This window comes from Mercurialis annua, linkage group LG6 (assembly GCF_937616625.2).
Source record: "Mercurialis annua linkage group LG6, ddMerAnnu1.2, whole genome shotgun sequence".
Classification (NCBI taxonomy): domain Eukaryota; kingdom Viridiplantae; phylum Streptophyta; class Magnoliopsida; order Malpighiales; family Euphorbiaceae; genus Mercurialis; species Mercurialis annua.
The window spans coordinates 14295919-14310299 of NC_065575.1; the positions used below are offsets into that span (position 1 = coordinate 14295919).

The 14381-nt window shown below is 38.4% G+C and overlaps 1 protein-coding gene across 1 annotated transcript; it reads left to right on the forward strand.

Moving 5' to 3' along the window:
• The first annotated feature begins 1841 nt into the window (after positions 1-1841).
• Positions 1842-2511, forward strand: LOC126687628 (uncharacterized). Its single transcript, XM_050382183.1, has 2 exons — positions 1842-1845; positions 1934-2511. The coding sequence occupies exons 1-2, from the start codon at positions 1842-1844 to the stop codon at positions 2509-2511; spliced, it is 582 nt and encodes a 193-aa protein (XP_050238140.1).
• Positions 2512-14381: the final 11870 nt, after the last annotated feature.

A 14381-nucleotide genomic window follows, 5' to 3' on the forward strand; every position in this document is an offset into this window, starting at 1 on the left:
GCGATGAACAAAATGTTTGCCGATTTAGATTGCCTGGAAATTTATATAGATGATGTAGTCATCAAGTCACAGACCAGTGAACAACATTTGATCGACCTGAAGAAAATCTTTGTCAAGATGAGAGAAAATGGTTTAAAGATGAACCCTTTGAAATGCGCGTTCGGGGTATCAGCTGGCAACTTCTTTGATTTTCTAGTTCACCAAAGGGGGGTAGAAGTTGATAAGAACAAAGCACAAGCGATCATAAATGCTGAACCCCCTAAAACTAAGAAGCAACTCCAGAGATTAATAGGCCAAATTAATTTTTTAAGACGGTTTATTTCAAACACAGCAGGCCGATTGAAAAGTTGGAGAACACTACTAAAGGCCGGAGGGATATCTCAATTTGTTTGGATAGAAGAGCAACAAAATGTCTTTGAAGAAATCAAGACTTCTTTAATCAAGCCGCCAGTCATGATGCCTCCTAAATCAGGACAACCGTTATTGTTGTATATTTTGGCAGCTCACGAATCGTTAGGATGCATGTTGGCGCAAGAGGATCAAGGGGTCGAAAGATCAGTTTATTATCTGACTAAGAGTTTAACCGATACCGAAATAAGATATTCTACTATCGAAAAGCTATGTTTATGCCTTTATTTCACATGCTGTAAGTTTAGGTACTACATGCTCCCAGTAGTTGTATATGTCTTATCACAGACAGATGTGATCAAATATATTCTGTCTCGACCTTATTTGCGAAATCGGCTTGGAAAGTAGGCTATTGCAATGTCAGAATTCACATTAGTATATATTCCAAAAAAAGCCGTTAAAGCACAAGCAATACCGTACTTTTTGGCCGATAATCCCAATATCCTGATCAAGGAGGTCGCTTGCCTTGATCCAATTCCTTGGAAGTTATGGTTTGACGAATCTAAAACTAACAAGGGAGCAGGCGTAGGGATATTAATCGTCTCGCCGCGAGACCTGGTTTTTTGAATGTCTTTTTCGCTAACATTTCCAATGTACTAATAATCAATCAGAGTACGAGGCACTGATCATTGGTTTGGAAGTCTTGGCCGCGCTAGGGGGCTAGAGCTATTCAAGTGAAAGGAGATTCTTTGCTGGTTATTAAACAAGTTATTGGCGAATTCAAATGCGAGTCAAATGTTCTGATTAAATATTGCAACAAAGCCAAACACCTCGTAGAAGGGTTTTCTGAAACGTGGATAGAGTTCATAGAGAGAGCGGAAAACGAAGAAGCGAACGACTTAGCCCAACATGGAAGCGGATACAAAGTTATGGCAGGTTTTGATGTCATTGAGAGAACAACACCTTGTCTTCATACAGGGGGCATAGTGCCGGATGATCGAAGATCGGTATACCACCTGGATATAACAACCGATTGGAGGAAAGAGTTGATCGACTGGTTCAGACATCCAGACCCGACAGATCGGCGGATCAGAATGTTGGCCACCAACTGTGATTTTGGTTGAGGAATTGTACAAACGATGCCGCGAAGGTTTATTGCTCAGATGTATAGGTACAAAAGAAGCTATGTTAGTAATGGCTGAAGTTCATGAAGGTATCTCGGGGGCACACAAAGCTGGGCCAAGAATGAGGTGGTTGATACACAAATATGGCTTTTATTGGCCGAAAATGGAACAAGATTGTATTCGGTACGCCAAGGGATGCGAAGCTTGTCAGAAGTTTGGACCAGTCCAGTACGTTCCAGCAGACGTGTTACATTCAATTATCGAGCCATGGCCATTTAGAGGATGAGCAGTAGACTTGATCGGCAAAATCTACCCGCCGTCATCAAAAGGGCATACCTTTGTGATCGTTGCAACAGATTATTTCACGAAATGGGTAGAAGTTTAACCGTTGAAATACCCAACTCATGACAAGATAATCAAATTTTTTAAAGAAATTTTGATTCATCGATATGGCCTTCCAGAAACTATCACGACCGATCAAGGAACTATGTTTACCGGATCGGACACTATAGCTTTCTCGCAAGAATACGGTTTTAAAATGATACATTCTACACCATATTATGCCCAAGCAAATGGACAAGCTGAAGCTACGAACAAGTCAATAAAGAATTATTTGTCCAAAATGATTGAAGAAAATCCAAGTCAATGGCATAGGATCTTATCTGAAGTCGTGTGGGGGAACAGAATATCCCAGAAGTCAGCTACTGTCACATCTCCATTTCGTTTAGTATATGGGTATGGTGCAATGTTACCTATGGAGCTCGCTGTGTCTGTCCGACGAAAGAGGAAACACATGGTTTCAAAAGAAGATTATGCTGACAAGATGATCTTAGAGGCATTAGATCTCGATGAAGAAAGATTAGAAGCACATGATCATTTAGAAGCGCAAAAAAGGAGGGTGGAAAGATCGTACAATAAACGAGTCAAGGGGAAGATTTTTAAAATTGGAGATCTAGTATGGAAAGCAATTTTACCGTTAGGACACAAAGATCAACGTCTTGGAAAATGGAGCCCAAACTGGAAGGACCATTTCACGTGATACAAGTCTTGTCAAGTGGCGCTTATGTCTTAGCAGATATATATGAAGATGTACATAACAGGTCAATCAATGGTCAATACCTTAAGAAATACGTTCCTAGTTGCTGGGAAGGTTTAAATAAGGAAACTTTCCGAGACGATATGGAGTGATCCTTTAGCGCAACAATATGAAACTTTTGATCGGCTGGATCAATATTCCATAAGTATCACCAGATGGCCGATCAAATTTGTTCTTTTTAGTAGACCTTAAAAATGCCGAACAATTACTATCTGTGTTTCGGAAGTCCAGCCGAATAAAAGATGTACATACGAGAAATAAATAAAGTATTTTTGTTCGGCAACTGTTATTTTGCAGCAAAATCATTAGGGTATTTGAACAGTTCTTTCTGGTAAATGGCCGATAATATAGTTTATATTTCAATAGTCGGCCGAAATAAATTTTGTATAGCCAATGATCGGCCCTCTTGGCATCAAAGAGTAGCAAACATTTTTTTTATTCACTGTTTTAACAGTCGAATAGAACGAAATCAAACATAACACGCTGATCTAGTTTGCAAACATTTAATCACATGGTTGATCAAATCCAGGATAATACTTGTTTGACTAAGACAGAAGAAATGTTTGTTGCAACATAAAAGCAAAAGAAAAAAATGGAAATGCTATCAAATTCATATAATGCCGATCACACGGCGTTAAAAAGATAACCAACTAAGTTTCTCATCTCACTATATCCCTTGCAAGCGTCATCATACTTGGCTTGATCAGCTTTCAACTCATCTTTTACAGTGGATCAGCGGGCAATGAGAGTTTTCGCTTCAGAAACGGTCGATGTGAATTTAGCTTTTGCTGGTAGATGAACTTCTTCCTTGATTGCCAGCTCTTTTTGAAGTTCTTCAATCTTTGCATGCAATTCCTGTATCGCCTGGGTCGAGGCATCAATCTCAAGGACCATCCGTTTCGCCTCTTCACGAAGACGCTCGATTTTTTCATCTGCTTCTTCCTTCTTCTTTTTCTTGCTCTCATAAGAACAGCGTATCGACCCGCAGGACTCAAGTGTTTCTTTAATAGCCGAGAAGTCACTGTTAGCAACAGCTATGGCTGAATGACCATTGGAATTAATGAGATCGGTGTTCGAATATTTTGCTAGAAGATAGACCGCCAATCGCAACTCCTCCATGTCATGATCATTCTCGAAAACCTTCAGTCCTTCTGGCTTCAGGCGACAGATTACTTAAATTTTGGCATCGAATAGAAGGAGAGAGTCGCCAGATCCACCGGATTGTTCGCTATGATTGGAAGCGGTGTCATCTTCTTGCAATGAACCTTCTTTCTCCACACCGGAGTTTAGGATATCATCTAGTTCTTCAAGAGATGTCTTCTGCGAGAAGGAAACAGTTGTTAGATGAATTACTTGATGCAAAAGATTGCGATTTTGAAAAATAAAAATAAGAACATACCATTTGAGCTGAAGGAGTAGAAGAAGGATGGCTTTGAACGATCGTCGCAATAGGAGATTTGTTGATAGTTTTGGTCGACGATGAAGTGCGGATACGAATGATGATCTTGGTCCGATTGCTATTTTGTTGTTGGGATTCATAAGCAGACCGGACAGGAGATGAATCATTGATCGGTAGTACAACATTTTCCTCAATCAAAGGACGCACGCCGGGGGTTGGAATTGTTGGACGATCAGAAGGAGAACCGAGGTCAAACGGTTCATCATTCGTAGCAGTCTTGAGAGCTCTCGGTTTCACGACCACCTTCTTTGGTTTGCCACCAGTGTGAGTCGGACGTTTCTTGGATTGAGAAGTCTCCTCGGAGGTCGATCGTGTTGCGGTTCTTGGTAGTCTCGGTAGCTGCAAAATTTCAATCAAAAGTAAAAAAGTTGAACAAATGAGTTTAAAAAAGACAAAATTTACCTGAGTCGGAGTCATCATTACCTTTCGCTTTCTTGGATTGATCGCCCTGCAAAAGAAAAAAATCCTCGTGAGAAGCTTTGCGTTTAATAGGGGGAAGGTAAAAATCATGACGAGCCAGCACTTCTTTAACCGAATGGATGAAGTATCGGTTAATAAAATATTGCCACCAAGAATTGAATGAGGGATCAACATGGGGGTGGCTCTCAGGGTATGGGATAGTCTTGCATTGAACAAGATATTGTTTGTTCAGCAAAAACAATTCTTGTATGTCCATCATATTCGTCAGTCTTGGTCTAAAATGATCTCGCCGATTCCAAACAATTTGAAGCAGACATGGCAAGCCTTGAGGCCGACCAAACTGACGTGCATAGTAGTGAGCAAAATACCCTTCACAACCACTAGACAGGTAAGTAAGTCCTAGAAACAAGTTCCTGGCTCAAAATGAACTCATCCAATTGACCCACCAAGAATTCTTTCTCTCTTGGTTTACTACGCGATGATCTTCTGAAACGGTATCCGAGCCACAAAGGAGGAAGCGTTAGTAACGGGCAAAATAGTTCCGAAGATCGACCGTTGGTTTCAGAGAAGAATCTTATGCTCTGATTGATGGTAGACATGAGTGGTTGACATTGTAGTAAAGTGTATCCATGACATGAACCTTCAATACGGTCTGTAATTTGCATTAATTCAGGGAAATACATAGTTAACCACATTTGAAGTACCCATATTGGACCACTTGGAACTTTATACGAGCTTGGATCAGCACAGGGAATCATCTCATGCAAACCGCGGTAGATCAAAGCTAGCATATATTCTCCAAGGTTCAGATGTACTCCATCGGCAAGGGCGACAGTGATCCGTTGGTACTCTTTAGTTACCTTATAAGCCCTAGAACATATCATAAATTTGCAAAGGAAGTAAGTGAGGAAAGCAATATGTTCTTCGCGATCCGGAACAGGGGGTGGTCTTTTGATGATCTTTCAGAAATCTACCAAAGTTTAGAGATGACCATGTTAGACCAGTATCGAGCGTTGAAGAAGTGGGAGAGAGTTCTGGGGTGATCCTCTGACCGGAGATAGGCACATTGAGCATACATGAGATGTCTAATAAGGTGATCGACATTGGACCAAATTTAAAAGCAAAACCATTGATCAACCGAGACAAAAATAATACCGATCCAAGCATGTAATATCTGTAACACGACATATCTATTTGTACAAGCACAATAAGATCGACAATTCCAGTATCAATCCAAGATGGTTCATAGAAAGGTTTTATTTTGGATACCCACAGCTTGAAGTCTGAAATAGGATTTGGCCAATTTCGGAATTGTTCACCGATCCAAACTGAAGCATGGTGATCGACGGCGAGTCTTGACGGGCAGCGGTCATGGAACGGGAGAGAGGTTTCACACAATGAAGATGGTTGTTTAAGTAAAGGACCGACATAGGTTTTATTATTTTCAAAAAGGATTAGTTACTCTGTAACGGCGGAAGGTGCCTCTGCACGATGACGAGTGATCTTTTCTTGAACCTTTGCAGTGATGTCAGGATCGACGCGAGCCATCCTAGGATATAAGAAAGCCAGTACGTGAAGGATCGGCAACGTCGCGAGTGCTGGTGTTGACAGAAAACGGGACTGGACGAGAAGATCGGCGAAGACTTGGTCCGGTGGATTGGAAGGATCGGCATGTGCTTGGTTCGATAGCGTAAATTAGAACAGATCGGCAATGGTTCATTTGTTGTTTGCTTAAGGGTTTAAGGAAAGAAACAATTTGAGATTTTCCTTTTATAGTGAACAATGGGGGTGTTGGAAGATTGTAAGAGGGAATGAATGCTTGGAGATGGGCCTCTTTTAAAGAAGAACAAGCCTACGATTTAAACAATGAAGGCTTGTTGGGGGCATTGTTGATATCGGCCCAAAAATATGGATCATGAAGTGATGGGCTGTCAAGGAAGAGAGCATAACGGGCTGTAATGGGATTGGGCCCATATTAGCTATCTTTATTATTGCTTTTATTATTAGCTGAATCAGACTTTTAGTCTTGTCAGGTTATGGTTTAATTAAGTCTTTTAGTATTAATTGTCTTCCTTTTCCTATTATTAGGGGATTTGTCCCTATAAATAGTGGTTTCATCAGATTGATAAAGTCTACACAACTCGTCAAAAAAACACAAATCAAAGCTCAGACTTTTTATCTTAATCTCCGGATTAAACCTTTAAATTAGGAGTAGTTTGAAATCAATCCTGCTTAGATTTCTTAACCTCTGGAGCGATACTAATAATTTTAGTTTAGCTGGTTATTATTGTTCTTTTGTGTGATCTGATTGAAATTCGAGTTTTTGATTAAAACATCAAAGCGAAACAGTTCCCATCACAAAATTTATGGATTTGAGTTTGGAAATTTTTCATGCGAACAGTTTTATACCATTTGCTTGTGTGATCTCATGAGCCATGACTTCCTAGTTGTTGGTTAGTTATTTAAATTTATTGTTTTAAACACGAATTGACTATTGGTAGATTAGAGGTAAAACGAGTATTTTTATAATTTTTTTTTAAAATAAATATATAGGATAATTTTCCGGGTTAATTACATATAAAATCACAATCTTTACACGATTTTTCAAAAATAACACGACCTTTAAAACGTGTCAATTCAGGGCATCACCTTTCATTTATTTTCAAAAATAATATGGGAACGTTTTTAGATAAAATTTTGCTGACTTGGACACCCAATATGAGTGCTACGTGTCATGCCACGTCAGCAAAAATGCCACTAAAAATGTGCTCATGTTATTTTTAAAAAGAAATGAAAAGTGGTGCCCTGAATTGCCACGTTTTAAAGGTCATGTTATTTTTGCAATTTCGTGTTAAGATGGTGATTTTATATGTAATTAACCCTAATTTTTCTTCTAGCAAATGAGTAGACTGTAAGCTGAAAAAGACAACAAGGGTTCACTTTTTCTCATAGATATTTAGGAATATTTATCATAGTAAAAAAAAAAAATTTATCATAATAAAATTAAATATTTATTCCCGTCTCATCTGTTTTTTAATATTTCATTTTAAGTGTTCTATTTTTATTTTTTATATTTAATTTTCTTAGTTCTTTTTTATAAACTTAAAATAAATTTATAGAAAATATAATTTAACAAAAAACATTATAATAATATGTTTTTGATATTTATTAACTACGATTTTAAAATGAGACAGAAGAAGTACTAAAAATGAATATAAAAAATTAATTTCAGAACCTAAATATACAAATTCAGTCACCAAACAAAAATTAAAATAGTTGAGCTTGAAAAAGACAACACATCTAACAACCAAATTAAGACATTAGGAGTTGACTTCAAAAACAAGATTGGTCTTCCCCAAAGGTTTTCGCTTAATGTTAATAGTGAAGTTAAATTAAAAAAAAAAAGATTGGCCCCTCTTTAATGATCTCTCAAATTTCAATAAAAAACAAATTATTTTAGGTGGTAAACACTCTTATTGTTCAAGTTAAAAGAACTCAAATCGGTTCATTCATAAACAATTAAGGAACATATGCTAACTTAGCTTATACTTGAAGATTATTATTCAACCCATGTATTTAATACTTCACTTTCATTTCACTAAAAAAAGAATACATATGAGAGAACAAACCAGAAAAATAGACAAATTTTAATTCCAGTCCATTGATCAATCACCAAACTTTGAAACTTAAATTTTTAAAACAATTTTGTAGTTATAACCAGGGGTATCCAAAAGTCTAACCAGACTGTAAACCGAACCGACCCGAACTGAAATTACAACTACAGTTGGGTTATTTGGAAAGTACAATTTGGTCCAGTTATAATTAGGTAAAAATCTAGTATTCGGTTATCGGTTCGGTTTAGACATTTTTAAAACCAGAAAAACTAAAAAGGGGCAATGTCATAAAAATTCACGAACTTTACACGTTTTCTCATATTAATCATGCACTTTAAAGTTTCTCATTTTCATATACGAACTACCACTTTTTCTCAAATTCATGCACGGTGCTGAGGTGTCACGACTCCATTGGTGTAATTTGTTGAGGTGGAAGTCATTTTACACCAATGAATGAGTGCCACCTCGGCACCGTGTATGAATTTGGAAAAAAGTGGTAGTTCGTGTATGAAAATGAGGAAATTTAAACTTCATGATTAAAATGAGAAAACGTGTAAAGTTCGTGATTTTTTTTACATTAACCCAACTAAAAAACCGTTGAACAATAAATAAAAAAGTAATGTAAATTTATATTAAGTTGGTCTTTATTCTTTTATTATAGTTAATTTATACGTTAATAAATTTCATACAACATATAAATATGTTAAAAAATATAGAAAATAATATATTAGACACTAATTATTTAATGTTTGAATTAATTTTAAGATAAGAAAATTAAAAAATAAAGAATTTCGGGTTTTTAACCAAATTGAACCGAAACAAACTTTTATGTTATGTTCAGCGTAATTCGAATTTAAAATTCAGTTCAATTTATTTTAAAATTTTATCAAATTTAGATTTTATGTTTATTCGGTTTATCGAACGAACTGACCGATTGTACATTTATAATTACAAACATATGTCATTAGATTATGATAAATTAGATGGTCACAATAGTTTAAATTTTCAGCAACATGGAGGAAATCTTGAACTTTATCCTTAATCTTTTATTTTTATAGTGATTTATATATCATATATATTTTTTTTATCCAAAGTGGGGGACATAGAAATAGTATTGATGGAGTCTGCCTTCTGAACCGGTGAATGAGATCTGCAAAACAGGGTAGAAGCTAACCGGGCGGTGGTTGTCTGATTAACTCTCTGATGCAAAACTCAGTTTAGAGGTTTGAGCAGCGTTTTGAGTATATCAATGTAATTGTGATTCTAGGCATATCTCATGCTCCTTTTATAGTAGATGAATGCATACCTTGTAGAGTCATAGTAGGTAAGTGAATCCTACTTTGTAGGGATCGAGCTACTTTGTAGGGATTCACACTGATTTAGCATTATCTACCTTATTCAGACATGCGTCCTATTTAGGAACGTCTTCCTAAATAGTATCGTCTTGCTAAGATAGAGCTTATCTTTCCATGTTGGAGATTATGCCCAAATGGAAAGATACTTCGAGATATTATAGCAGATCATGGCGATCTATCTGAATCCTGAATTAACGCGCTTTGGGCGGATCCTAAAGGATTCGGTATTCATCAGTATATCGCGGATCCTAAGGGATTCGGTCTTCATCAGTGTATCGGCGGATCCTAAGGGATTCGGTCTTCATCAGTATATCGGCTGATCTCAAGGGATTCGGCCTCCTTCCTTATACGTTCAGGTCTTCCATAGGGAGTCTGATATCACCTGAGAGTGGATCTCATGTGACTCAGCTCCATTGTAACTAGTGTAGGATTCGGTATCCATCATTAGCCCCCCACAAGTGAGCTGAAGTAATTGGTATTCATGCCTTAGTAGATTTTGGCTCTTTTGGAGCTGAGTCTTTTTGTATTTTGGGCGAGTCGTTTCATATATTGGCGAGTCGCTTTTCTTCTCTAATAAGATTCTCTTTCTTGCCACGTGTCACTATTTAATGATTTGATAAATGTTCGTCATATTTAAACTCTTCATATTTCTATTTTCTCTTCACTTCTACTTTGAAATTGTTCTCATTCTTCGTTTATCTTCTCCTGACTTTTTAAGATTATTATGTTCTTCATTTGCTTATTTTACTCTCCATCATTTTCTTTTCCAGATTTTCAGGTATGCTTCTTATTTTGTTTGTTTTGTTCTTTTGAAGATTTTGAAGATATTTTTCTGTTTTTCTTCGATTTCTGCAAATGTCATTCGGGAAATGTTTTTTTGTTCTTGGTGTTCTTCAATATTTTCTTTGTTTGATCTTTATTTTTCATTTGTGTTTGTGATTTCCTGTTATAGGATTCCTCTTAGTCGAGCGGAAAATGCATGCACCGCCATGGCCATCACCAGATCTGGGCTTCGTAGGAGCGAAGTCTTAGATATTTATTTAAGTATAGTTTTCCTTTTGACAATAGAGTAGTATTACCCAGTGCCGATATGACCGCTTTCGATTCCCCTGGTTCATCTTGCAGGGCGGTTGTCTTTGAAGAGCAGTTCGCTGCTGGTCATAGGTTTCTTTTAGATCCTTTTTTAGTAGAGGTATGTAGGGATGTAGGAGTTGCCTTAGGGCAGCTCTATCCTGGTACGATTAAGGTGGTGCTCGCCTTTGTGGAAGCGTGTAGGCTTCGGGGTCAATGCCCCTTCTCTTAATGTCCTTTATTACTTTGTAGATTTTAGGAAATGTGACGGTTGTTTCGTGTTTGCACTTGGTAGGAGAGGTCGATCCCATATTTATCTTCCTTATTTGAATAATCGCTGGCGAAGGCGTTTCTTTATAGTCTATCATAATTTTGCTTTCCTTCATTTTTCGGATGGTTTTTCTACTCATCAAGTCCAAAGTTGTCCGTCTCCTTTAAGTTTACCCGAGTCCATCCTTGCTTTTGACTTATCATTCCATAGTGTCTTTCAACGTTCTATTTTAGATGTTTTGGTTAGTAGTCATCTTCGGCATCGATGATTTTCTTTGGAGGATTCTTCTCGAGGCCTGGCGGATCTTCATTATTTCTTTCTTCAAGGTATATTTATTGTTTTAAGTTTATTTGGTGTTTCTTTTCCTTTTGTAGGATGTCTTCTTCTGACGATTTCCTTTCCGGATTTAAAGTAGATTTGGATATTCCAATGGGCGGTCCCGAAGCCCACATCGCCGAGCATATTCCGGGAGATGATGCTGAAGTTGATGTAGTTCCTGCCGGGGCAGTGTTGCTTGCTGGTGACGGAGTAATCGTCATAGCTGATGGCGATGTGGTTGAAGAACCGATAGGTGATGAGGCTGTTATAGCTTCGCTTCCCCCTCCAGCTCTAGTGAATATTCCGGAAAAGTGAATTCGGGCGAGTTGATTGTTATTGATTCGGAAGAGGTTTCACCGAGTCAAGACGTTGTGGTCCGTCTAGGAAGAGGGGTCGGGTTAGTAATGACTCTCCTTCGAGGGAGAGTCTTCCTGGAGGTTCTTCTTCTGCTCCCAGTTTGGTGCAATGGGTTGAAGGTCATGATCCAGCAAGTTTGCTGAATCCTCGAGTACTAGCGGAATATATCACGACTTTGGTAATTCCTGATGACATTACTTAGTTCGCCTCCAAGCCTGGAGAAGAGCTTTCTGATATTGCTTGTTTTCACGGCTTTTATGTAAGTTGATTATTATTTAGGTAGACTGCTTTTCAGATTCGCTATTCCCTTATAATTTTTACAATTTGTTTTTCTGAGTTGTATGGCAGGCTCTCCAGTTCGTTTTGGTGTTGAATGATCGCCGCCAATGTGCTGAGGAGGAAGTCGAGCGTCTTTCTTCTCTCATGGCGACGTCTGAGTCTGAGAGGGTGAAGTTGAAAGCTTCTTTAGAAGAGCACGATTCGCTCTTATCACAACTCAAGGCGCAGGATGCAATTAATGATCGCCAGGTCAAGGTGAGTGAGAATAAAACCAATGACCTGACTCGGGAGATCGAAGAGCTTATCCGGATCAATACCCTTGTTGGCGAAGAGAAAGATAAGCTAAGATCTGAGGTAGAGGGGCTTCATATTCGTCTTCTTGATACGAAGGCTTTTTGTTCTGCTTTGATCAGTGAGTATCGCCTCGCTATTGGAAGGAAGCTTTTGGAGCATAATCCAAACATTGATCTGTCTGGAGTCAACGGGTTGGATCCCCAAATCATTGCTCGTGATCTTCTTGAGAAAATGTCGAAGGATCGTGCCAAATAGATTTTTGTTTTTCTTTTTGTATCATGTTTTATATTTGTAATTCTGATTTATGAATATGTCTCCTTTTGCTTCAATATCGGATTAAATGTTTGCTTGTTTTATATAATGTTTTCCGAGTCGATGCTTGATTTAGTTTGTCTTTTGCCTCGGGAGTTAATCTAAACTCTGCTTTAGCGATTTTTGTTTTGGCCGAGTTAATCTAAACTCTTTCATTTGAGTTAATCTAAACTCATAATTTTATTTTGTTTGAGTTAATCTAAACTCATCTTTTTTGGCGGTTTGCCTTTTCCTGAGTTAATCTAAATTCATAATTTCGTTTTGCTTGAGTTTGTCTAAACTCTTTCGTGGCGGTTTGCCTTTTTTGAGTTAGTCTAAACTCATAATTTTGTTATTGTTCATCTTTGATTTGATCATTCATGAAGGATCTTGATTTTTGTTTCTTTAGTGATTCGTCTGGCCAATCATATAGTAGGAAACTTGAAATTTTATTGATAAAAAGACTGCATACAAAACATTAAAGATAGTTGTGATGCCATCGGGTAAGATGTAAAATCTTTACTAGCGGTGGGTCGTTTTTCTTTCCTATTCTTCCTTTTCTCGGTCTTGTTTTCTTGGAGGTCAACCACTAACTCGTCGTAGCATTTCTTAGCTATATTCTGATCTCCTCTCAGCGTCACTACTCCTTTTTCGGTTGGTATTTTCATCGCCAATGCTCTTATACTAGTTACTGCAGCTGAGTCATGAAGGAAAGGTCTTCCGAGGATAGCGTTGTATGTTAGCTCCATATCAACTATGTTAAATAGTGACATAACCTTTTTGTTGATTCCTCTCTCCGGGCCGATTATTACTTCCAAGGTGACTGTTCCTAATTGATTGATGGAGGGGCCACCGAGTCCTAATAGTGGGATCGGGACTCGGCGCAGCCTTGACGCGGTTCCTCCGAGCATTTTGTACGCCGCGTTTTTCATGAGATTCACTGCGCTTCCTTCATCGATTAGGATTCGCTCCATGTTCCAATTCTCAATGATAGTAGTTACTACCAAGGCATCATTATGGGGTGCTTTCACGTGTTCATAATCTTCAACATCAAAGACTACGGGTGGCATGTGGGTTTCTCTGATGTTCATCACCTCTCTCCTTTGCTTTCTTCTAATCGTTGAACTGCTGTGTCCACCTCCATTGATCATGTGTATGGTTGCCCATATTTTGGATGAGCGTTCGTCTTCTTTTTCTTTGGCTTTGTCATCTCTGCTTCTCTTTTCTCCCTTGTCATTGTTTTTTGCTTTGTGGGCCATGAATTTCCTTAGTTCTCCTGTGTCGATCATTCTTGCAATTCCGATTTTCAAATCTCTGCAGCTATCTGTTTCATGTCCGTACTCTTCGTGGAATTTGCAGTACTTTCTCGTGTCCCTTATTTTGGCTTTCATCTTTGGTGGCCATACTATGGTTTTGATGTTTTCTTTGATCCACATGAGGACGTTAGTTCAGCTGGTGTTCAATTGTGTGAAGTTGGTTGCATCGTCTCTTGGATCATACCTTGGTTCGTATCTTGTTTGGGGGGCGAATCGCCTACTTTCTTCTGACCTTCCTCTTCTATCTTCGGATTTTGACTTCGGCTTCTCTTTGGATTTCTCTTTAGACTCATTTCCCTTTACTTCTTTCCCACGAATCACCCTTCGGCCCTTGTCTAGCTCGAAGTATTTTTGGGCTATGCCCATCAGATTCGAGAAAGTCGTGGGTTTATTGACCAGCAGCGTGTCTACTAGTTTTCCCAATCGTGTTCCTTCTCGCAATGCTTCGGTTGCCATGTTAACGTCCAGGTTATCGATATTCATAGCTTGTTTATTGAATCGTTCGATATAGCTTCTTAGGGTCTCTCCTTCTTCTTGAATGCATGATCTTAGGATGCTTGTGGTTGTTTTTGCTGGTATGTTTGTGAGATATCTGTTAAGGAATTTGTTCGATAGTGATGCGAAGCTTTTGATGGATCCCGGTTTCAGTTTATTGTACCACCTTTGGGCGGTACCAGTGAGTGTGGTTGGGAATACCCTGCATAGAATAGCGTCAGATACGCTGAGTAGCCCCATGGTGGCTGTGAATCTGGAAGTATGATCTCGGGG